Source organism: Sinocyclocheilus rhinocerous, unplaced genomic scaffold, assembly GCF_001515625.1.
Source record: "Sinocyclocheilus rhinocerous isolate Xijiao unplaced genomic scaffold, SAMN03320098_v1.1 scaffold1542, whole genome shotgun sequence".
Classification (NCBI taxonomy): domain Eukaryota; kingdom Metazoa; phylum Chordata; class Actinopteri; order Cypriniformes; family Cyprinidae; genus Sinocyclocheilus; species Sinocyclocheilus rhinocerous.
Window position 1 is genome coordinate 275,547 of NW_015666540.1, and position 24,925 is coordinate 300,471.

Sequence of the window (24,925 nt, forward strand, 5' to 3'; positions counted from 1 at the left end):
AAAAAATAAAAAAATATATATATATATATATACAGTATATATATGTAAATATTTATTAAATATATACATGTATGCTTGTGAATTTACATATACATATAAATACACATATCATGTAAACACAAGCTTTTATTTTGGATGCAATTAATCGTGATTTATCGATTTAACAGCTCTAAAATATTCAGAATATGGACCAATCCACTTACCATTGCAAGAAGGAAACGCATCAACACAAAGAGGTAGTAGTTCCCTGTGAATGCAACAGTGACCCCAAAAATAAACTGGCACAAGCTGGTAGCCATCAAAATGGGGCGCCTGCCAATTCTGGAAAAAGGAAAAGCAAAAATATACACGTTATAAATGTTTTCAATTACCTACAGAAACATGTATGTAGCCATAGACAAATGGCTTTATTTAAACTTTTGGTTTATAAACTTTATATTCATTTCAACTGAAGCATGAAAAGAGACTGGTTGTACCATTCAGTCAGTTGAATTCACTAAGATTCAGAAAGATTCACTATTTACAATTTGATATTTATGTGTGAACAGCTGTTTAAGTACAAGCAGGATAACTGTATTATCAAAGCAAACCAATGGCCTGTTTTTTTTTTTTTGCATACAAATGGTCGCCGTGAATTTGCCAAGTAAGACATGTTCCTGGATCAACATCTTTTGTTGATCCTGGATCAACATTACTGTCCAAAAATACAGACTTAACCCAATCCCCACCCCTAAACCTAACCTTACCCATAATTTATTCCTAAAATCAGAGGGAAATGATAGCTGATTAACAAGGGTGGATTAGCACCTAATCCTGATTGTAAGCCTAAAACTGACATTTCCTGAAAAGTTATCTCTCAATTCTGATTGGTTGATTGGAATGATGTTCCAGGATCAACAAGGATGTTGATCCAGGAACATGTTGTACTTGGTCAAATCACACTTACCGCTCACTTATGTACACCAGCATGACTTCACCTTTGACCATTCTATTTGATTCCATTCCTATGCATTCATTTAAATGTTAAATCAGTAGTAATATGGATAAACATTCCCAGAACAAAATAATACTCTTCTACTGTTGTACAACCATGACCAATCTGATGATAAACATGTACAAATACACAGTAGTTGCTCCAGTTCTCTGCTGTCTAGAATGGAAATGAACAGTCATTCTGTCTTTATGGAATGTGAACCTGTGATATCCTGTTTATGTGCAGCCATGCAGTGTCTGCATTTCTCACATCCTGTACAGTTCTCTCTGTGCTCTTAGTTATCTTAATGCAGAATCAAATAATTGCCAATTGTAAACCATCTTGCCATATTAAATGTTCAGGTATAATGTGGCCACAGCATATAGAGTTCACTTGTCTTGTCACACTCCATAATCATGATTTCTGTGCATTGATCTGTCAACAACTACTGTGTAATAATACATTGACAATCCATTTCTGGACTTAACAACTGGATAAATCCCCTTAATTAGATGCCTAACCATGCTGCTGTATAACAAATAATGCTTTTTTGTCCTAAATAACTATTCAATCCTGTTTGTGCTGACCGTCCTATGTTCTTGCAAGCCTATTTCAACCCCTAGGGTAACTTTTATTCACTGAATACATACCATATTAAACTATTACATTTTCACTGATGAAAGTATCTGTTCTTTTGTTCATTGATTTATCTGAATACATTTGAGATGTGTTTTTATATGCAATTAAGTGGTTGTTGTGGAGACAAATGCAACAGACAATTTACCTGTCTGCAACGTCCCCAAACACCAATGCTCCAATCAAAACTCCCAGCATAAAAGTTGGCTGTGCAAGCTTGGCCAGCCATTCCTTCTCACACACCAGGTCATAGTCTGTTACGATGCTCTGTTCAACCTCGCTGTGATCATAGACAAAGCCACCACATGACTCCACAGTCTTGTTCCCAAAAAACTCGTATTGAAAATTGATGGCATCAAGCCGCAGAGCTTTTAAACAAGGACTAAGTTCCCACTGGTCTCCTCCAGCTGTCTGTACAACCACTGGTCCATCACCTGGCTTGTAGTGAGTCCATATATCTGCCAACGACGTCAATGAGTGATTCCTATATAGAACGTTTGTGATATTTGAAGGAGAGTCACAAAGAAATTTAGGTGTTTCAACTAAGAAAACCGAGGCCAGGTAATGTATTCCACAAGAGATGACCTGGAAAATAGCCGCAAAGTAAAGACATGCCTGAAACCTGAAGGAAAAGAAGGATCAAAAGAAAGTTAGTTATTGACAGGAAAGCACACATCATCGAATATAAATTTTTAAATAAACTATTCATTGATGTCTGTAAAGCAGGTCAAACAATAATTGTAAGAAGGACTAATATTTTGCAAATATTGGCATGCAGGCAATTGAAGTTTGTTTGCATTTTTACATTGCAGTGTCAGTGAATTTTACACTGGTCTTCCAGAACATTTACAGTTGTGATATCCTTTTTAACATATTGTGCAACATTTTTCATAAAAATATATACGTTACCTTCTCCATAAGACAATGCATAACTTTTTTCTTTTTACTTCTAAAACATTTTTTTAAAAGCTTGGTAATCTTTTAAAATAAAATATCCGATATAGCAAGGTAACCTTCAGTTTTTTGTTAACTTAATATTACGAACATTGTTTACATTGTACAGGATTGGATAGGCTATTCTTTTACGTCACGTTTCTAATAAATTTACATCAAGAGCGCATGCGAGCTACGGGTACTTATCAAAGGCCACCGACATAATGAGAAATCTGCATCATTCATGCGATAACGATGACACGAAGTAGATATTAACAGTTATGATGTGATCGCCATAAAACACTTTTCAGGAACAAATGGGTACCTTTTAAAGTGTCCAAGTTGGTCGAATAGTCGCTCCATGCCGGTGGTCATTTTCAGCTCGTGCAGGATCCTGAAGAGTGTGAAGGAGTCTTAGTTGAATCTTTTCAATTTGTACATGTTTGCTATGATAGATCTTAGTAGTAGGAGGGGCGGTTTCGGTTGGGAAATTTCCACTCCAAGGTAAGCAACGATTAAACCCAAAAAGTTCAGGTAACGGTTGGTAATGCGACACCCCGAAGAATCAAGAACCCTAGTGCCCTGAACAGCTGAAATTAGATCATATTGCTCATCCTCGTATGCCTAAAGTGTGCCAGTTTGGTTTGGCTTCTGCTTCCATCGTACGTAACTCTGGTCAGACTATCCAGAGTAGCCTATAATCATTGTCAAGATACTTCGTGGAGCCCCCTGGATATCCTCGTGACGTGAGATGAGTATTAATAAATCATTTAGGGCTAGGCTTAGTGAAATCTGTTGTATAGTTTTTTGAGACATAAGTAGCCTATAATACATTTTAGCCTAAGTTTTTTTTTTCTTTATCATACAGCATATGTTAATTCCACAGAATAAACTTACATTAATCAAATTTACTATTACAGCTAATATGTTAATTCAATCAATGAGTGCATTCTCTGTAAATCAATCAGTCTATCATCCTTTGTTAATCGATCATATAGAAGATCGAGGCTAGATCACATGGGAAATCTATGACAATGGTTTTATCTCAGTAAATGTGGTTTAGAGTAAAGCGTAAATCCACAAATGTGTTTTCTCTGTCAGTGTTTTTTAGGCTACTGTATTTTGGTTTTTAAATAAGTGTAGATTAGTATAATCGTCCTTCGAACTAAAATTATAGTTTCATCATATTTGTGTAATAGGCTAGCTGTTATGATGAACATAACACTAACACTACTACACTACGTCATGTAGTGTGACACTGTGTGTTCGGTAACTTTCTTTCTTGGGCAACAGAAGTAGAGATGTTCAATAGTAAGTTAAGTCTACAGAGAAATAAATGTTCAAAAATATTCCGTTTTTGAAGGAGTGACGACAAACTGTAAGTTTTAAATGTAAAATGTTTAGATCTACTCTGAATGACTATGAAAGTCATATTCAGTATAATTTACAGTAGGCTATGTGAACCTTGATTTAATGAACTAGTTGAATGTAATGACTCATCAGGCAAGTCATTATTATTGTTACAGACACACTGTTGTTTGATTTATCGTGACCCTAACTCTTCCTTCTGTCAGTCTCTGAATGTGAGGACTTCTAACCTCTTCTCCCTCCTGATTTTAACCTTTTAAACACATGGTCACAGTAGAGTGTACATATGACATAATGTTCTACATAAATCATATACAGACATCACAGACAACTCATTACTAAAATAGCTAGATCGCTGAAATAGAAAATTCATTCATAAGCATCAAAGACATTGTATCTTTTGACAAGGTATAAGGCATCTTTCTACCTATATAAACTGTTAAACTACCTATATAATATATATATATATATATATATATATATATATATATATATGAGCAGTGCCTGGTTTTCTCCACACATACTGCTTAGAATTAAGGCCAAAAAGTTCTGTCTTGGTCTCATCAGACCAGAGAATCTTATTTCTCACCATCTTGGAGTCCTTCAGGTGTTTTTTAGCAAACTCCATGTGGGCTTTCATGTGTCTTGCACTGAGGAGAGGCTTCCGTTGGGCCACTCTGCCATAAAGCCCCGACTGGTGGAGGGCTGCAGTGATGGTTGACTTTCTACAACTTTCTCCCATCTCCCGACTGCATCTCTGGAGCTCAGCCACAGTGATCTTTGGGTTCTTCTTTATCTCTCTCACCAAGGCTCTTCTCCCCCGATAGCTCAGTTTGGCCGGATGGCCAGCTCTAGGAAGGGTTCTGGTCGTCCCAAACGTCTTCCATTTAAGGGTTATGGAGGCCACTGTGCTCTTAGGAACCTTAAGTGCAGCAGACATTTTTTTGTAACCTTGGCCAGATCTGTGCCTTGCCACAATTCTGTCTCTGAGCTCTTCAGGCAGTTCCTTTGACCTCATGATTCTCGTTTGCTCTGACATGCACTGTGAGCTGTATGGTCTTATATAGACAGGTGTGTGGCTTTCCTGATCAAGTCCAATCAGTATAATCAAACATAGCTGGACTCAAATGAAGGTGTAGAACCATTTCAAGGATGATCAGAAGAAATGGACAGCGCCTGAGTTAAATATATGAGTGTCACAGCAAAGGGGGTGAATACTTAGGACCATGTGATATTTCAGTTTTTCTTTTTTAATAAATCTGCAAAAATGTCAACAATTCTGTGTTTTTCTGTCAATATGGGGTGCTGTGTGTACATTAATGAGGAAAAAAAATTAACTTAAATGATTTTAGCAAATGGCTGCAATATAACAAAGAGTGAAAAATGTAAGGGGGTCTGAATACTTTCCGTACCCACTGTATACCTATATATAAACTACCTATATATGCTGTTTTTAGAAAAGAGGTACAAATTTGTCTCCAAAATGTGGTTAGGTAAGTACTCATACAGTCACACATATAGTATACAGAAACATCAGAGGAACCTTCACTTGAACATTCAACATCTGGTGTGTTCACATTTCAAAGCATTGGTTACAAGACAAAATAAGGACAAAATCACATACCGTATTATTTAGTTGGTTTATAAGATGATTCCTGCTAAAAGGAAAACTGTATCATTATACTGAAAAAAATACATTTATAAAACTTTCTGAATTATTCTGAATTATTTTATAAATTGTAACTTGCACACAAAAATGATTTGTACTGTTGTTGAGTACTTGTGTTATTTTGAAATTATTATATGGTTTTATCTTTCACATTTTGTCTGTTATGAATCAGCAAAAAGTATGAGGAGTTTTTCTTCTTCTGATGATTTACTGAAAATTTACAAAGAAATGGACTACCCCAACATCCACAACCAAAAATACACAAACAAGATTGTCAACAGTGTTTAAATTGTGATTGGTAGGTCTATACAGCCAATATTATAACTGCATAACTTATTTCATATCCTCTATATTTATATATGGGTATTTTTTCAATGTGTAAACAATTCAGTGTCTTCACCACAAGGGAGCAGAGTAAAGCTACTGTATACTGGAGATGTGCCTTTTGTATAAATAAAGAAAAAAATCCTAATCTCAAATATTGTAGGCCATACCACGTTCAAGTTAATGTGTAAAACAAAAGTGAACTAAAGTCAAATATGAAATAAGAGGGGGATGTCCAAAATATGACAAAATTTAAAACTTGTGACAAAAATGTGAAAGTAAAAATGCTTTGACCGTTAACAAACCTTTAGGTACTTCTTTATGTAAATTGTGCACGGTTTTAGTGAAATACGTGTTCTGGAATGTGTAAGTGACTCCCTGCTCATGTACTGAGAGGTAGTAATTTGAAATGCAGGTTTTGCTGTATTATTAAATCCACCATTATACAATATATTATATCTGATCCATACTTACTAGTATGAGAAATGTTTTAACAGTTAGCACCTAACATTTATTATTGTGCAATACATGTTGTTGAGAAAGAAATGTGTGTTTCTGCTCATAATCATATTCAAGCATATTGCTAAACTGTCCAAATCAACAGGCTACCATCTTTGGAGGAACAAAATAAAAAGATGCATGGTACTGCATAATAAAAGTTCTTTATTTAGCCTCATCCATCATGCCATTAATATCAGATACAGAACAAGGATGAAACTATGTCACAATTGACATTTTTGTACCAAGGTTAGTTTCTGAATAATCATTTATACAAATAGAACAATACAACAGCATAATAATGAGACATTTAGGGCATCAGTGATTGCTTTATATACATGTTGGTATTACACTTCAGTTAAGTGTCCATTGGCTTGAATGTCCATTTAAGAATGCTCTTTCCAAAAGACGGTAGTGTTTACTTCATTCAATGTTTGTTCAAAATTACCAGCTTACTGGAAAAAAGGCAAAGGAAGCTCAATTAGCTGTATTCCATCGTTTGCATTAATAAATGCCTCCCAATTGGTCAAAATGATGCTATATAATTCACCTAAAGGAAACAAAACTAAGATGACAATCATTGTACCCAATTCATTGAAGGTCTGCAGCAGCTTCTTGTAGAAAGTGTTAAGGGGAGCAGCAACAACTTCTAAGATGTCGGATTTAATGCTGTCTACAACTTCTTGTGCTTTATCAACAACCTCTCGTAGGGTCTGTCCTAGTTTCTCAAGAAACACATCAAGGCCTTTTGTTTGCTTCATCACATCTGCTATCATAGCTAGGTGACTTCTCAGGGTACTTCTCACATTTTCTTGCACCTCGGCTACAGTCATGACCTTTCCGGAGGGAAATGTCATTTCAACTGTGCTGAAGTTCTCCAAGATGGGAGAGAAATACATCTCCAGATTGTTAGCGAGTTTCTCCAGCATTTCCGTAATCATAAATCTGATTTTTGTGCAGATTTCAGGCAGTGTTGCCTCATCCATTCCAGGCAGTTTGTATTTGGTCTCTCTCAGGAAGTTGATGGCAGCATCGAGCAGGACCTGGATGGTCTTTTGGTATGTAACAACTAAATTTCTGAAAAGTTTAGACAGCTCACTAAGCTCTTGGCTAGGCCAGGAAGCAGAAAAGCGGGCATCTCTTAAAACATTTAGAACTTCATCAAGAATCTTAAACAGTCTTTTTAGTGCATCAGTGATGCCATATTTTTCAGCAAATCCTTCAACGTGGGATGAGATAAGTGGTAGCCTCTCCATAAAGCCTTCGGCCAAATCTCGTGTGGCTGGTATATTGTAGCTGACCAACAGTACTTTTTCATCTCCCTTTGGTACAGCTCTGATGTTCAGAATTTCAACATCATCTCCTGGTGCAGACTGCAGAAAATGCAATTCAATATAGAAACAAAAGTTGTTAGCATAGATTTAATAGCTCATTTTGGAGGAGTAATGTAAGAAATGCCACTTACAGCATAACGGCTGTAGATCCTCGCATTAATTTCAGATGGAATCCTTCCTTGAAGCCAGAAGCCAAGGTGGCCAGTTGTTGGTGTGGAAACTGAGGCACTTACATCATCGATTCGAGCAGCATAGCGAAAGCTTACATCGGTGAATGTTGGGCTGGTGATGTCCACATTCAGGTTATGGCTATGATCACTAAACAAAAATTCATAAGCGAGCTTAACAATTACGATTTACACACAGAATTGGTTATAATCTAAACCACTTGTAAGACTAATACAAAACTTTTACTTATAACTCAATTAAAAGTCAGAAGTGTTTTTTTTTTTTACCCCATACGAAGAACATTGCTGATGTCCATTGTAAAGTCAGCATGTGTAAGTACAGCATTTGCTCCTACAACAAGGGCACCATTCTCCATTGTAGTACCCATGGAGCCTGTTTAGTGTGAAAGCACAAATCAATTAAGCACACTTAGAAAAAATACTGTAATTTACTCTTAGTAAACATTAGTATCACTGAATGATCTATATGTATTTGTATTTTTGTCTTTGCAGATACTTACTGTCAAGATTGTACTCCAGGAGCAACACTGGTGAAGTGGCTGTAGCCTTGAGAACAGTCTTGTAAACTGGGGCACTACCATCTAGTTTTGCAACAACATCTGTGGTGTAAACTGGAGAGACGATCTTTGAGGTGTAGTCAATTTTCTGCTTGGGTACACTAAGCTCCACCAACACCATCTCAGAGATCTTAAGGTCACCAAAGGTGCTTGGCTGAGACAAGTGCATTTTCATATCAGCCACCAATGACTTTAGAAGCTCCAGATCAACTGTAGCCTGGCCAGTATGATCTCCCTTTGTGTTAAAACCTCCAATATTTGCTTCATTCTTGGAAGAAAACTTCAACATAGCATAAATGTGTTCCATAGCTGTTTCCACAGACAGGTTTTCATCCACGTCAAACGCTACCTTGAGATCTCCATAATTCAGGTTGCCATCGGCAAAAGTCTTAAGAGCATATCGCAAACTGTTGCCATTCAGATAGATGGATTCGTCATAATTCAGAGCTCCCTTTACAATACCACTATCTAGGAATGTTCCATCAATGGTGCTCTTTATGAGAGTCTCCGCAGAGATAAACGTAAGAGTTCCTTCACCTTTTAAGATGTTTTCAGCATTTCCCTTACCAACAAGCTTAATAATAGGAACGTCAAATGTGTACTCTGTCTTAAAAGTTGAATCAGCTTTTGGATGGGCCTTGTTGTCAGCAGTAAATTGGTGGTTGACTTTAGCTGTAAGAATGGGTAGGTTAATATTTGCAGCTGTGTTCATAGACAGTGCAACTTCAAAGTTATCTGGGTTTATAGTTACAGTGCTTTCATGGGTTCCTTCAATGTGGCGATTTTCCAGGGCCACAGAATTGGCTAATTTGAATCCACTTTTGGTGCTCAGACTGCTGGTTCCTTCAAGCTTGGCCTTCAGTCCCTCAAACTCAGAGGCTGTAATTGCTCCAAATCGAATCACAGGGTTATCTTTCCCATAGATACCAGCATTAGCATTAAGGCTGAATATAGAGGACTTGAATGACACCTCAGAGATTAAATCACCCAGAGGGTGGATGTTAATGAGACCAAGATCAATAATGGGTGCAGCTTTGCTCTTCTGGTAGACAATCTTTGCATCTACATCAATAGCCTGGTCAAAGTTGGTCAACAAATGCTTAAGGCCAGTATGTTCATATAGGTTGATGTTGCTGATTTCTGGAGTATCAACAATCATAGTTAATGTTTCAAACTGGATAGGTGGGATGCTGAATGGGACCGTCAGGAATTCCAAATTGGCCTCTCCATTTACTGCAGCGTAAATGCCAGCCTCATCTCCGTTGTTGGCAACTGTAAAGTTGTGACTGTATTTGTACTGGTTGAAACGAGCAAGTGCCACAGTGCTCAACTTCTGCACGTCGGTATTTATGATAACAGCATAATCATTCTGGAGATCAATCTTGGCAGTCAGAGGGTCTTTGAAGCTGAGTTTAGTATTAGCCTTGTTTTGGAAATCAAGGACCACCTCAAAGGGTTGCACTAATATGTTGAAGGCACTGGAAAATGTACCACTGAGCAATCCAACAAACTTTGTGTCATAGGTTGCCTTCGTCACTATCTTCATTTCTCTGAGATCAACCTTTCCAGAAGCATTCAGCAAGTAATTGTCTCCAGTATCATAATTTCCTTCAATACGGACATTAAAGTCGATGTAGTTTAGGGCAACACCTTCAGCCTTTATTTTCTGTTTAAACTTTAAAGATTCACTATCGCCATCTGTAGAAATGGTTAGCGTGGCTGTTGTTGGAGTAATAATAATAGTTGAGATACTCTTGATGGTGATATCATCAGACTTGTCATGCACAGATATTTGGCCCTTTGCTTCTTCCGTCATGGTCAGAAGGATTTTTAAGCCATCCTGCTTAAGAGTGATCTCATTAGTGTAGGAATGGTCACTGTTCCATGAGAGCACAGGAATTCTTACCTTGTCTGTATATTGTGTTTTAATATTTGCAGACATTCCATCCTCCAGTGCAAAGAAGGCCATGTTATCAATGTTAGCACTAAGGGAGGCGATAGTTATCTTCACATTGCTCTTGGACACAGCCTGGGCTGAGGAGCCGTACAGTGACACTGAGGATTGATGTTCAACAGCTAGGACACTGTGAGTGATCTTCAGAGTTTCAGAAACAATCACACGACTCATTTTAGGGATGGCAACCCGAGCTGTGGAATCCAAGCTGTATTTAAGAATGTCATATTCAGATGATCCATGTGAGGTAATGTGCCCAGTGAATTGAGGCGTTTCTGCACTTTCAGTAGAGTTTAAGAATTCCATGGTAGTTCTCATGTTGAAAATTGGAATGGTGACCCTAACCTCACCATACAGCTTTCCGAAGCATGGCATCATGACCTCACTAGGTATTGCAGGGAGAGTGAATTCTGGGATCTGCAGGTCTGGGAATTTGTGATCTGGAAAGTATTTAGGAATTTCAGGGAGGGAGATCTCTGGAAAACTGATCTCTGGGAGTGTGATGGCAGAGATTTCTGGTAGGTAGATAATTCTTAGGTCTCCAAAGATGGCGTCAACAGGTGGCATTTCATAATTGGCAATGAAGTTTAATAGGTCTAATAGTCCCTGCCTTATATCATCATACTCTATTCTGATTGGTGGCACTGTGTAATATTGCAGAATGGTAAACTCTGGTAGGTCAATCAGTGTAGAAGGGAGGCTGAATTCCTGAAGCTTCTCTAAACTTATTTTTATGGAGGGTACAACAAGGTTTGTGAGTGGGAAAGTGAAAGATGGGATCTCAAATTCAGCTGTTTTCAGTCCTGTCTTGACTCCATTACTGAATTGCTTCATCTCATTGACAATTGCCTGATCTTTAAGGATGGTTTGGATTATTTCCATAACAGCACTGCATGCATCTGTTGCAATGGCCACTACCTTTGTGTAGATACCACTCACTTGTCGCATGATTTCTTCTCTGATATCCATGTCTGTAATTCTCTTCCTGATGCTCTCTGTAAGTGCCTCAGTGTCAATGTAGACTGCACTATCAACAATGTCCTTGATGTTTTTGACCACATCTGCAACTTTGATTGTTTTCAGCTCCTCAATGCAAGCAGTAAGAGATGACAGAGCATAATTGACAAATTCTCTGATTGCATCAAGCTTTTGCCGGATCTCAAGTGACAAACTCATGGTGTAAAGATCATTTATCAACTCCTTGACTTTCTGGTTGACTTCATCCACAAATGCATTGTAGTCAAATGATCTAACATATCTGATGCAATAGTTTAGGCAGTTGTTTAAATGCTCAATGATTTCCTTTACCTCTGTTGTTTTCAAGTAGGTCATGGCCTTATCCAGCAGCTCTGTGATGGGGGTCAGAATAGATTTCAAAGAGCCAGCAAGAATCTTAACAGTTTCTTCAATATTGAACTTCTTAATAAGTTCAACAACCTTTTTCAGAATTGCTTCAATCTTCTTGTCAACTCCAGATTTCACCAGGATTTCTCTCACATTGCTGTAGACGGCATTCAGCTTCCCTCCCAGTACAGTAAGCACTTGTTTTGCTTTTTCAGCAGTCTTGCGTATTTCCTCTGTAGGGATTTGAGCCACCAAATTGTCTGCATAGTCTTTGAAGTTGGCAGAGGTAACAAAGTTCTTCACATCCTCAATGAACTTTCCTTGGTCAAAGTTTGCAACAAACTGCTTCAGTTCACTCAAAATCTTCTCCAGTGTGGATTTAATAGCATATTGTTCCTCAAGATCTTGCAAGAGGGCACTGCTGCTACCCTTCAGTCTCGTTACATCAATCTGCTCAATAAAATTTTCAGAAGCCTCAATGACAGCAAGAACTATGGCTCTGATGTCATATTTCTCATTGAATGCATTCAGTTCTTCTGTTAGTCTCTGTATTACAGTGTCAGATAGTGTGCCACTTACAATCATTTCTCTCACAATTTTTTCTATCTCTTCTACACGAGTGTCCAGTTCAGTGACTAGCTTCAACAAAACAGGCTTTAGATTCATCAGAGCAGCCTCCAGGTCATCCAGAGTAAATCCATACTTCTCATAAACAGCAATCAGGTCTTTGCTCATCTTGATGAGTTTCCCCTCCAGATTTAGCTCATTCACAGAATCACTAATGTACTTAGCCAGGTTCTGAATCTCAGCAATAATGTCTTCTCGGTTGATATAATACTGCATGGCCTCAGCAATCCTTAAAATTGTAAGTTTAATGTGTTGCAGGTCCAAAGGAAAATGCTGAATCAATGGCAGGCTAAAGACACGGCTGTTAGTGTTTTTATCGTATTTTAGGAAGGCTGAGAAAAAGTGTTCTTGGTTGTCAGAGTCGACTCTATTGAAGAGGTTTGTGATGGTGGATCCAGACAGTTCTACTCCAAGTCTTTCAGGGTTGTTGTAAGCACTCACATCTTGGTTGAAGAAATGGTTGTTAACCTTAGATTTTACTCTCACTGTGGCCTGCTGCTCAGATGGTGTCAGAACAGTATCAATCTTATTGTCAAGGTTGGTTTCAATTGATAGACCGTTGTCCAAATTGTGAGTTGTTGAGACTCTGCATTCGTGTGAGTGTGCAAAAGCAAGTGGTTCTGCCTTCAAAAGAAGTTTAGTGTAAACTTGTGCGCTTTGTTTTCCATACAGATACAAATCACCATCTGTATTGGCCATGGCGTCAACGTTGAATCTGAAGGGAACAGCAGTGGCATGAAAGTTACCATTGAAGCGTAGGTACTGTGAATTTAAAAGTGCATCACTGCCGAATGTGACTGATAGTCCAGCAACCTCGATTTCTGTGTTGTGGCTCATGTGAGATCCCATGAGTTTTCCAGTAGTACCACACTTGGCAGTGACAACCAGATCTTCATATCTGATATCGTATGTGTGCTTCAGCTCATCTGCACCAGAGGAAAGCTTCCAAAAACCACTCAGGTCAGCTGTGTAAGGAAGCGCCTTAAACTGGGCATCATTAACCAGAGTGATATCCAGAACATCCAGATTATTTTTGATTGCCACTGAAGTACTATATGGTTCAATCTGAATGGAGATGTCATGATTATAAATTACAACATCGCCATCAAGATCCGTTATGGAGTTGAAAGCTACCGAGGATAGGGATGCAGACAGAGAATTTGTATTTTTAATTAGCATTTCAATAAATTTACCCTTCGTCTCAGCTGACAAGGAAAGCTTTGATGTGTCAAGGTCTCCATTGAATTTGTTCTCAAGCGTCAAAGGAATGAGAGGGCTTTCCAGTGAGGTTGTGCCACTCATGGCCAGGCCATCTCTGGTCAGGGATAGGCTGCACTTGTGGGAAGCTGTGTGTTCAATCAGATTTGCGGCGGCATCACCTTTTACATCCAGCCCATTGGCATCCAGTGTTGCTATAAACTGGGAAAGGACACGATTTTCATCCCCAGCAGAAGTGTCAGCATTAGTGTCAATCTTAATGTTGACCAAATCAGGACTAGCACTAGCCTCAGCTACATTTCGGATGTTTAGACTGAGAACCTTTGCCCTTGTATCTGACTTAAGAGCAAGTAGAGACCCTTTATAGGTAACTTCTGCATCATGTATCAGAGTGTTCTCAAATGCAGTTGTTTTTGATATAACAGAGAGCTCTCCATTGACAAGCGCCGCTTCAATTGTGTTCTCTGCTTGGAAAAGGTCAGAGTCTACTTTCAGAGAGGAATCGATTTTCACTTCTGGCTTAAATGGGAGTACAATAAATGACTGACTGAGAGCAACTTCACCATACAGAGGACCAGCCTTGATGGAGCCCATCAGGTTTCCGTTTCCAGAGATCTCATCCTCATTGACTCCAATGTGGTCTTTGTGTTCCAGTAAAATCTTCAGACCCAAGGGACTGTTTGCCTCAATCTTGCTGCTTGACTTAAATTCGATTTTTTCAGCAGTTGTCAGATCCTCAGCATAATTAACACTGGCTTCAATTAGCTTGTGATCAAAAGAGGATTTCATCTCAGCCCTCAAAGATTCCCCAGGTGTTTCTTCCACTAAAACAGATCCTAAACATAAGCATAATAACATTTAAGTAATAAGTATTTAATTACAGATTACAAAAATGTTTAGGAAGAATATAGTTGCAAACAAATATACAAATACCTTCCACTTTGAAGGAGAGGAGATCCACTGGGCTAGTTCCAGTGGCTTCAATCTTGGCAGAATAGCTTGGTTTCTCACCAAGTTCCCTGCCAGCAGAAGCTGTTGCCTCCATGTTGTAGAAGTTGCTGCTTAGCTTGCTGGACATCTCTGCCTTTATCGTGTGAGGCACTGACAGAGACAGACTCTCAGGAACAAAGACCTCTGGAAGAGGAATACTAATGGAAGCAACTTCCAGGCCAAGCTGAGGTACAACCAGTTTTGGTGTGGTCAGGGCAGCAGGGAAGTTGAAATCTCCAGAAGATTTCCCACCAAGAGGAATGGGAATGGAGATGGTATAATAATTCTGGCCAAACTTGTATTTAGCAGAACCCTCACTGTTAAAAAAGATAAAATTGTGCATTAATGTACTGAAAATTAATTAGTATGTGTAACATTATAGATATGTTTCACGTTTCTGCATTTTAAAATGTATTGTTATATTTTTAATTCACTCACGCATTCAGGAAAAGCTTCTCAGGGACAGTGAATTCTGGGAGGGCAGGAATCCTAAAGCCCTGGACATATGGGATGTCGGTGGCTAATTGTTCCAGGTAGGTATTTGAGACCTAGATGATTATTGAATATGTGTTATATTCTAATTTTGTATCTGTATTTTTATGTTTTGCTTACTTGTATGAATTTATGGATTTGGGGAATCAGTGATTTATTTTGAATTTACCTCAACTGACTGGATCAAGATACTGATCATCATATCAGATGTACCAATCTTCTGATCAAGCAGGTCACTGACTGTGGCTTTGATGGCATCCATAGGAATAATGTTGTGAATCTCAGTGCTGACATCAGAAGTGACCTCAGCCTCAATCTTCTCCGCATCTAAAAAGAACATGAAAATTAATTAATATAGCAGAGGACTTCCAGTTCATTTGCTGAATTTGAGCTGAAGTTGAATTCAAGGAAGTACAGTTAAAATTAAAATGTACCATATTTCAGAATGACTTTCTGAATAGAGGAAGTTTTCTCCGGGAGCCTAAGGTCAATTTCAAGCTCTACTGTAAGACCCTCAGCATGTTTCAGTTGTGCAGTTACTTTAGCATCAGTCTGAAAATGAGGAATGAGCAGCTGAACCAGCAGCATGGCATCCTTCATTGACTCTGTCCTAAAGAAGGAAGAAAATACTAAACCCATGAGTTTATTTGTACAATGTGCAATTATTAAAAATATATTATTATTGTTAGAACATATTTAATATAGACATGTGCATACTTAGCAAGGGCAACAAGAGATGCCTCAGGTATATTCTTGTTAATGAAGTCAATCTGAATGGAATGTGTGGCCCTGCTCTGAGTGCTGCGTTCAACAGAATGAACCCGAATTCCAGCTTCAAGGTCATAATCAGGAATTTGAAGATCAGCTGAGACACTGTATTTCTGTCTGTCGAACATCAGTTTTGCTGTGCCCTCAAATGGTGCTCCTATTATATGGAAAAAGAGCAAAATTTCAGTTGCTAGTTAATAGATGAAAATGTGTCGAGATCGTAAGGAATTATTTCGTGAAGCAATGCTTTACCTTCTGCCTTCAGACCAAAAGTCACCGCATCAACTTTGTCTTCATACACATAGTCGACAGTAGCTGTGTATGCAGAAACCTCACCAGTGGGGTGGATCTCAATGGCAAATCTAAAGACACAGGTCTGTGTTCAAATTTTGAGACTCAAAAAAGCAAGAAAATAAACAAATAAATCAACCAGTATTTTCCTTACTTGCTGTCACCAGTCAAGGGGAAGTAGGGAGAGGCATCACTGGAAAAGGCATTTGAATATTGCAGGGCACTGCAGTACTTAAAACCAGGGAAGAAAGGAGTGCATTTCTGTGCTTTGACATGTTCCATCATTGGAGGAATAGTCTTTGTTTCAGTACCAGTCACTGAGAACAAGGAGTTACTGTGCAGAGAAAACAAAATGAATTTCTGTAATGTATTTGTAGAGCAGTATTACATTTTTTGTTTGTTTATCATGATTGCATTTTGTGCTAACAGTAGCATCTTACGTCACACTGATGAGTTTTGTTGGAGCTTGGGGTGTGGGAAAGGTCAGCTTGAGCTGCTTTTTGGTTACAGAAACCTTTACTTTAAGACCGCTCTCATGATAGATGTTAGTATGCATCTCCAGGCCAGACTCAACATAGTCAGGTAAGAGAGCTCCAACCTCAGTCACAAACTCCACTCCAACAGATGGCATGAAAGCCATTTCACTCTGTGTGAAAAGACAAAGAAATAGGTTAAATAATCTAGCTCGGTAAAACCCTGGTTACTGATCACAATGAGAAAAAGGCTGGACCCATACCATATCAGGGGCACTTTTCAGTCCTCCTTTCACTCCTGGAGCAAAAGTACCAGACAGGGCAACTCTTAATGGAACTCCAGTACCAGTGGGTAGATAAAACTCATTGTCCATGAAGACGTAGTGAAGGAAAAGGTTGTTGTTGACACTTGAGTAAAGGTTCCTTATGAACTGTAAAACAAATCATTCACTCAATACATTTCAACTTATGTTGACCATGATCCTTTTTCATTATTATGGTGTTTTATTTGTTAAGCAGATTTGCTTAGCATTAATATGTATTTTAAAGCAGTTCACTTACATCAACAGGGAACATATTTAAGAGTCTATTAGTCAGCAAAGCGGCAGAGTTGGCCATGCCTTCCATATCCTTGGTTTTGAGATAGCCCATTTCAGCACCCAGAAGCCTCAGGTAGATCATAGCCTCTGGGTTATCCTGAACCTTCAGTTTCTGAATGAGCTTGTTAACATTATCCATTATTTCCTTGACAATGCTTTGAGGAGCCTAGAGTGAGAAAGGTATGTGAGTGATAAACCAAACCAAAGAAAATGCTAAAAGCTTGCAAATTTTTTAAATGTAAAAGACCTGTTGCATTTTTATGTTATCCCATAGGGTGGGGAACATGCTCTGCAATATGTCGCTGCCCCTGGGCACTTTATCAGCTGCATAGTTAATTGTCTTCTGCATAGTGTCACGGAAGAATCCATCAATACCGATTAGGGCATCAACAGTGGGTTCCAGTCCCTTGCCATTCAAACCGATCTGTAAGAACAAAAAATAATAACATATCAATATAAAACTAAATAAAATCAAAAGGAGAAGATTTAAAAACGTAGACTACTCTTGTACCTCAAACATGTCTACATCATATCCAAAAGCATTCAGGGTCATCTCCAGGATGACTTCATTGGGCAGAAGTTCTTCAGACTCGAAGATCACATTTCCCTCTAGAGAGCCAATCTTGTAATTGCGTGAGTACTTTGTTGGATCTGTGGAAGTTCTGATCTCATTGCCTTGAAGGGCATTGAGAATCTTCTCTTTAAGTCTGAGAAGCAGAAGAGAAATTAGATACAGTTTTTATACTTAAGATGTTAAAATGTATTAAGATTTCTACTAACTCCTTAGTCTCAGATGCTGTGGAGCTCAGGATGTTGCGGATATGTGAGTTAACAAAGCTCATAGCCTGACAGTTTTCATTTTTAGGCAGAGCAGCAACCAGCTGAGCCAGTTCAGAGGGCTGAGGGTCCTTCATCACAATGAGATACGCAGCAACACGCTTCTGTATGGGAGCGGCTCCATCGAAAATGACCTTCATTAGCACCTCTCTGCCCTGTTAGAAATAGCAAGTTTATGTTAGCCAAACATACATTTATTGTAAATATTTTAGATTTATTTAAAATTCTAGAAGTCTTTCAATTGGATAATATATCTTGTTTACCTCATCAGGGACAGAGGTGAGTCTAAAAGCTTGAATAGCAGCTTGCTGGACCTCAAGGGATGCAGCAGGTTGGTTTACACATTGGATAATTGCTGATTTCAGAGCAGGGCTTGCGGCTCCGACGGCAGCAGCCATGTTTCCAATGACCTTAGAGATTTCATATACAGATTTCTGTATCCACATATCAGCTGTTATTTTTAACTTGGTGAAGCATGAGTAATGGAATAGGTCGAACATACCCTCATGGACAGGTACACATGTTCTTGGTCGCCTGTGCAGTCACCAATCTGTTCAAGGGCGTAATCAGCGACTCCCTGAATCTCAGGGGTGAGACTTCCTTCAGCTTCATAGAGCCTTGGATAAGACAGGTGAATAAACATTCAAATTCACTTATAGATCAAATACCATGACTACAGTTGAGTTGTGCCTGTTTTCTCACCTCCTGACAGCATTGCTGAGAGCATAGTAGATAGGCTTGCTGTTCTTGTACTTGGCCATCTTCAGCATTTCCGCAACAAGGTCTCTGGATGGGTTGGGAACCATTCCCATGGCATACACTGCAGCATCAATCTCTAAAGAGGAACGGTCAAAGGTCCTGAGAACCTGCAAGATGGAGCTGGTGCATTCTGGCGTGCCACACTGGAACAACGCCTGGTACACCAGGGAGCGAGAAATCTCCAGGGCCTCCGGTAGAGCGGCGCTCAGGCTTTCAGCATTCATTTTGCGGATTGTAGCGATGAGCTTGTGAGCTAGGTGGGCTCTGTTGTGTCCATTGTTGGTCTCAGAAAGGCCAGCCAGTTCCCGTAGAACAGACAGCATGACCTCTTTATCCTTAATTGGATGGACTGAGTCAATGCTTCCATCAAGGTGCAGGGTCTTCATGTTGGCTACATCTAGAGGTTGGTAAACAAGAAAACAGCATTAATTAAAATGCAATTACTGCAAACGGATGTTAAGTGTCTGAATGATTGCTTACCGTGCTCAAAGATTCTGTCATTGTGCACAGACACTCCCACCAGAGTCAAGACTTGTTTTCCTACATTAGTAACTCCATACTTTCCTCTGTTTATAATCAGAATGAATAAGCATATCAATAAACTAAACGGTCAGTCAAAAGTAAAGACCCATGTAGCTGTCAATGAACTCACTTGTAAGAAAAAGGCACAAGCATGTGGTTTTCAGTGCAGGAAGCAGAGGTCATATGTTTCTGTGCATTATCAAACTTGTAGTTGCAGGTTTGACTGCTTGTGATGAGCTGAGCAAGTGGGTAGTGCTGTGTGACGAAAAGACAAGCAAGTTCAAACATTATTGAAACCGTCAGATATCCAGCACAGTTATTTGTTGTCTTATTCAAAGACAGGTTGACTTACCAAGCCTGTGATAAGGGCCAGGGGACTGGTGTGGTCCTTGACCGGCCTGAAATTGTCACATTTAGACAGGTCTCTGTTGAGGGTGACATCGGTGGCAATGTCCTCTCTGGCGTTCTCGGTGTAGCCTGTCTTGCACATACCATAGATAGTGGGCTGGATTTGGAAAAGAATTCATGATGGATTAGTCAATACATATAAACCTTTTAACAAATGTAAACTTTTTGCGACGGTTTAGAGTTAATGACTGACCATTCTCTTGTTTCTGTCCTCCTCTAGCACAGGCACTGCAAGGGCAGAGATTAGACCTCTCTTGATGTTCAAAATATTGACTGGTTCATCATCCTCAGGAAACAACTTGATGTCATCGTCTCCCTCAGCGGTGAACTTCAGTGGGTTCCTGAGAATTAAGATCAGGGTAGGTGTTTAATATGTTTTTTTCTTATCTGCTTAAAATAATTCTGTTATATCATTCTGTTGTGTGTATATATATATATATATATATATGTGTGTATTATTTGGTGTAGAATGCCTTGAGAAACATACTTCTCCATGGCAGCCTTGAAAGCGTCTGCACCAGCAGATTGCCCAAAGATAGGCTTTCCTTCTGCATCAGCATCAGTCACCTCACTCAACTCGCACTCCGTTGTGCGCACGATGTAGCTGCATGTACGTGGGACCTCAATTTCAACCTGTTTAAAAAAGAATATGAATGAAATTTCAAGTTTTAGGAAGAAAAAAAAATCTAAATATATTCGCAGTCGTCATTTATACCTTGCATCTTGCTTTGGGGCCATTGGTTGCTCCATTCAGGGCGTTTAAGGACTCTGTTTCGTAGGTGTATTCATACTTGTGGAAGCTCTTGTACCTTTTGGCCACTAGGGGTGCAAAAATCACATCTTAAATATCAAGGACACTCATACATGCCTCTTTTCTGTAGCTTCAAATTGCCTTTCTGAAGAGATAAATTATAAAACAAAATTAACTATTTTTACTATTACTGCAACACAAAGAAGGATGCTTTCTTATTTGTTTTCTTTTTCTTGATAAATATCATTGGATAATAAATACCATATGGAACTTTTTTTTATATATATACAATTTATATTTTCTTTAAAAAATAGAATTATAATAGAAATGACTTACAAAGGCATGGTAATTCCTCATCTTGAGCATCTGAGATGAACAAACAGCAAGGAGTATTATACAAACAATATCAAACATAACTAATTAATACATGATGACAACATAGACAATTTCACTTAATTTTATCATCTTTAAAATTGTATATTCTTAATGTATGTTTACCAGTAGTTACTAATATGTAATACAATAAAAATGTTTTATAAAAAAATTAAAATATTTTAAACTTTTTAAAAACAAGTGACAACTACTAGAACTGAAACATGAAAACACAATAATTTTAAAATGTCAAATATATACATGCATACATACATATATTTTCATATAAAACCAACAACAGTCACAAATATTTCTATTAAATCCTTAGTAGTACTTACTTGTCAAGACTATTCCACTTAGAAGCAGCAGAAGGCAGAGCTTAGTGTCCCCCATAATGGGTTCAGTTAAGCTCTTTCCTTCAGACCCTTGCGTATTCAGATGTGATCTGCTGTATTACTGCTGTTAATGGCTTTATATATTAAGGCAGGTCCTGCAGGAATGGGAGGAGAGATGGTAGCTGAAAAAAGTAAAGTCCCCACTCCAAAGTTCATATCTTCTGCCTCTGTGGCAGGACAAAGGCAACTATTTCATGTAATGTCAATGGTTTTTCAAATGGAGAGAAAATGGAAAATGCTTTTTCACTTGGTTTGCTTGATCTGTTAATTGATTGGTTGATTAATGCCCTTTTTCGTTTATTCCTGTCATCCATGTAACCTCTATCTTATTGAAAAAATACAAAATAATTACATTTGTAAAATTGGAGTAGTTGTTTTTAAAATATTTTAACCAACCTTTTATATTGGTAACATATCGACAAGTTCCTTCTGGCTCCTCTTGTGATGTTATGTGACGACAGGACAGGTCTTTCTTTTACGCCTTCTTACTTATGATGTTGCAAAGTAGGACATTATGGACCAAACCAGATGAAGTCGTGTAACTAATCTTGGAACAGACATATTTATTTGACTGCATTTTATTTTGACGGCATTTGCCAAGGGTATTGCCAATCAGACATGACTAAACTGATACTGGAATAAATGATTAAACCTTCTGCCCTTTTGTCCCATTTACTTTATCCAATAACCTCTTATTTTGTGTTGCTGAATTAATACCAATCACGTTTGTCCTGGCAAGTCTCCTTGGGTACACAGAAAGTTATTTATATAAAGCATTTATTTTTTGATTTATGGAAAGCTATTCATGTTCTAGAATTGGACCTTAACATCCTTATAAGCATCACCAGCTATTGTGATATAGAGCACTATGTAGGATCCTTCCTTGTAATGTTTGTTATTGATTACTTAAACAGTACTACAACAGACAAGAAAGATTATGTCTCCTCTTCAAAAGAGAAATGCTATCCTCATTCAAAGCATTGAGCAAGACACTCAATCTGCAGAGGCCATTCGCCACATGAATCTTTAACCTGTGTATTTGAATATGTCTCTTAAGCGTGCACAATAAAAAAGAGAAATTGTATGAATTAATGTGTTGCACTGATCAAACTGTCATTGATTTATATTAAGTTTGTCTTGTAGTCTGTCTTCTACGACCTGGAACTAATAATGCACTGTTTGAGAGTCTCCTGTATTGAGGTCAGGTTCACACATTTGTCCATCAGCTACACTGTAACTGATTTTTGTAATTTGAACAGTATTTTACTGTAATATGTACAGTAAGATACTGTAAACAGCAAAGGATTATGGGAAAATATACGGTCACTACTGTATTTCCTCACTACTGTAAATCAATTTACAGTAGTGAACTTGCCCTACTGTAAATAAAATACAGTAAAGACATTGTACTGTAAATGCCATTACAGTACTGATACTGTAAATGAAAATACGGTAATAATACTGTAAATAAAATACAGTAAAGACATTATTATACTGTAAATGCCATTACAGTAATGATACTGTAAACATTTTAACAGTAATTTACTGGCATCCAGCTGCCAGTAAGTTACTGTAAAATTTACAGCAACCTATTTACAGTGTATGAATGATGTCTGGCGCAGAGACCTGACTGATAAAAGTGTGTGTAGAATCAATAACCATGTTAATGAGGGAATGAGCATATCAGTGTCTGTGTGCGTGCGTGCTTGTATGCATGCTTCTATGTATGGCTATGTGCAGCATAATGTACCACTCACATCAGCACAAAACCAAGGTTTCACTCTATGTTGGTGATTGATGATAACAGTAATCTGGGTTAAATTGATGATTCATGACTGCTTTAAAGGTCTCTGATCAACAGTAATGCTGAAATAAAATAAAATTCCCTATTCATATATAATATAAAAGAATGTTTGACACAATTGTTAAAGGTCCTTTTAATTTCCTCAGGTCTATAATCAGAAAAACACATCTTGATGCAACCGTATTTTATCCATTTTAGCACTAAATTTCAGGGGGAAAATATATTCTGAAAATAGCGAAAGAGCCAAAATAAACCAACACAGGGACAATATAAAATTATATACTCTACACTGTAAGAACAACATCATAGAAAAACTTGTCTTGGCAGAACATTTCCAGTAACTTTTTTGTTGAGTTGAATTTCCTTCAACCCTTAAACAGAACATGTGTAATTCATAATACAGGTAAGGTTCAATACCTGTTAAAATGCAATAAAGAAAATTACATGGTACATTGAGCCCTAATTTTTACAGACTTTCTTAGAGTAGCTATATTTTGTAGATCAAAGCATTATACAGACTAAACGTAGCCTAAGAAAGCCCTAAAGCAGTGGTTCCCAATCCTGGTCCTGGAGAACCCCCAACACTGCACATTTTAGATGTCTCCCTATTCAAACACACCTGATTCAACTCATCAGTTCATTAGTGAAAACTCCAAGACCTCAAATGTGAGCGTCAGATAAGAGAGACACCAAAAACGTGCAGTGTTGGGGGTTCTCCAGGACCAGGATTGGGAACCACTGCCCTAAAGGAACATTTCTACAGGAAAAAGAGTTGATTCTACAAGATGCATCAGGATCCCAATGTGATAGTGGCATAAACCATGTAATGCAAAAGAATAGTTTGTGCAGACAGGGACATTAGTCGGCTTTTATTTTCATTATTGTATATATGCATATATTATTTTTCTGTATTTTTGTAAAAGAACTACGAGAAAGAAATGAAATCAGTACACTTCTCTTCTCTTCATCTTATGTAAGATAGAAAAGACAAGTCTGTCAATATCTGAACCTTGATGTCAGCGGACTTTTAAACAAGTATTCATGATTAAACAGGGTTGCTGTGTGCTCTCCTTTTCCAACTAAAAGACTGGCCAAAAAAGCATGTTTTTATACAAACTGTTAGCTGTCTTAATAGAGAAAATGGTTTTTTCTCAGGGTTAGGATTAGGGTTGAGCTTTGACATACTGTACAAGAAAGATGTGTAATGACATTATCAAACACAGACAGTTGCGCAACTACTGCAAGATAACTGTTATCTAATCAAATAGACCACAAATAAAAGCCCTTTTGGTGAGGGTTTGCATGAGTGACTTTGTCAGAGATTTTATTAAGGTATATATTGTTATTATTATTAATATTGATGATAATACAATTAAAAAAAAATAATAACATTAATAAAATATTTTCTTTATTCAATTTATAATTTTAATCATTTGGGACTGTTGTATTGGTCTGTTGTATGAGCTGTACCGTGCTTGCATTGAGTAAAAACACAAAATGCAGAGTATTTGTACAGAATGTACAGTGTATTGCCTTAGAAGCATTTGAGGTTTGCAATACACAACTTTATCAACACTTACTCTGATTACAGGCAGTTTCCGATAAGGTTTTGAGCTTGAACAGTTCTGGGATGCCGTATATTGTGCAATAACGGCAGCACAGGCTCATATGCTGTATGTTAAACAGGCAAAGAATCATGTTTAATGTAATGTAAAAAATTATTATAGTAAACTGAAATGGCAAACATCTAAAAAAAATCATGAAAACATATTTGAGTTTAATATAGTTTACGCTAGTACAAGTAAACAATTAATTTTCATATTTATTCACAAACAAGTGTA

At 37.9% G+C, this 24,925-nt stretch overlaps 2 protein-coding genes across 2 annotated transcripts in view; both read right to left on the reverse strand.

Moving 5' to 3' along the window:
• The window catches only part of LOC107732637 (solute carrier family 22 member 16-like), a 15,406-nt gene extending 12,188 nt beyond the window's left edge, over positions 1 to 3,218 (reverse strand). Inside the window, exons 1-3 of the mRNA XM_016544036.1 lie at positions 2,868 to 3,218; positions 1,758 to 2,231; positions 204 to 321 (exon numbers count right to left, since the gene is read on the reverse strand). Of these exons, the coding sequence (XP_016399522.1) occupies positions 204 to 321; positions 1,758 to 2,231; positions 2,868 to 2,917 (642 nt within the window). The 5' untranslated portion in view covers positions 2,918 to 3,218. The remainder of the gene's footprint in view (positions 1 to 203; positions 322 to 1,757; positions 2,232 to 2,867) is intronic.
• A 3,331-nt stretch (positions 3,219 to 6,549) lies between these two features.
• Positions 6,550 to 21,354, reverse strand: LOC107732636 (apolipoprotein B-100-like). Its single transcript, XM_016544035.1, has 28 exons — positions 21,224 to 21,354; positions 20,850 to 20,879; positions 20,478 to 20,581; positions 20,250 to 20,395; positions 19,956 to 20,103; positions 19,707 to 19,859; positions 19,485 to 19,609; positions 19,313 to 19,398; positions 18,776 to 19,229; positions 18,576 to 18,690; positions 18,337 to 18,483; positions 18,017 to 18,228; positions 17,748 to 17,943; positions 17,484 to 17,660; positions 17,199 to 17,402; positions 16,901 to 17,068; positions 16,605 to 16,810; positions 16,319 to 16,498; positions 16,126 to 16,235; positions 15,823 to 16,030; positions 15,540 to 15,715; positions 15,275 to 15,432; positions 15,052 to 15,161; positions 14,557 to 14,930; positions 8,424 to 14,459; positions 8,191 to 8,296; positions 7,867 to 8,053; positions 6,550 to 7,774 (listed from the first exon to the last, which is right to left on the reverse strand). The coding sequence occupies exons 1-28, from the start codon at positions 21,276 to 21,278 to the stop codon at positions 6,854 to 6,856; spliced, it is 11,292 nt and encodes a 3,763-aa protein (XP_016399521.1). The 5' UTR covers positions 21,279 to 21,354; the 3' UTR covers positions 6,550 to 6,853.
• Between the last annotated feature and the right edge of the window lie 3,571 nt (positions 21,355 to 24,925).

Bases quoted from the DNA above. Each gene is read 5' to 3' on its own strand.
- LOC107732636 (XM_016544035.1), bottom strand. From the start codon at position 21,278: ATGGGGGACACTAAGCTCTGCCTTCTGCTGCTTCTAAGTGGAATAGTC. The intron at 19,610-19,706 runs GTAAGTCAACCT...TTCGTCACACAG, and splicing joins TGGCCCTTATCACAGGCTTG to CACTACCCACTTGCTCAGCT. The intron at 18,484-18,575 runs GTATGTTCGACC...GAAATCTCTAAG, and splicing joins ATGTGTACCTGTCCATGAGG to GTCATTGGAAACATGGCTGC.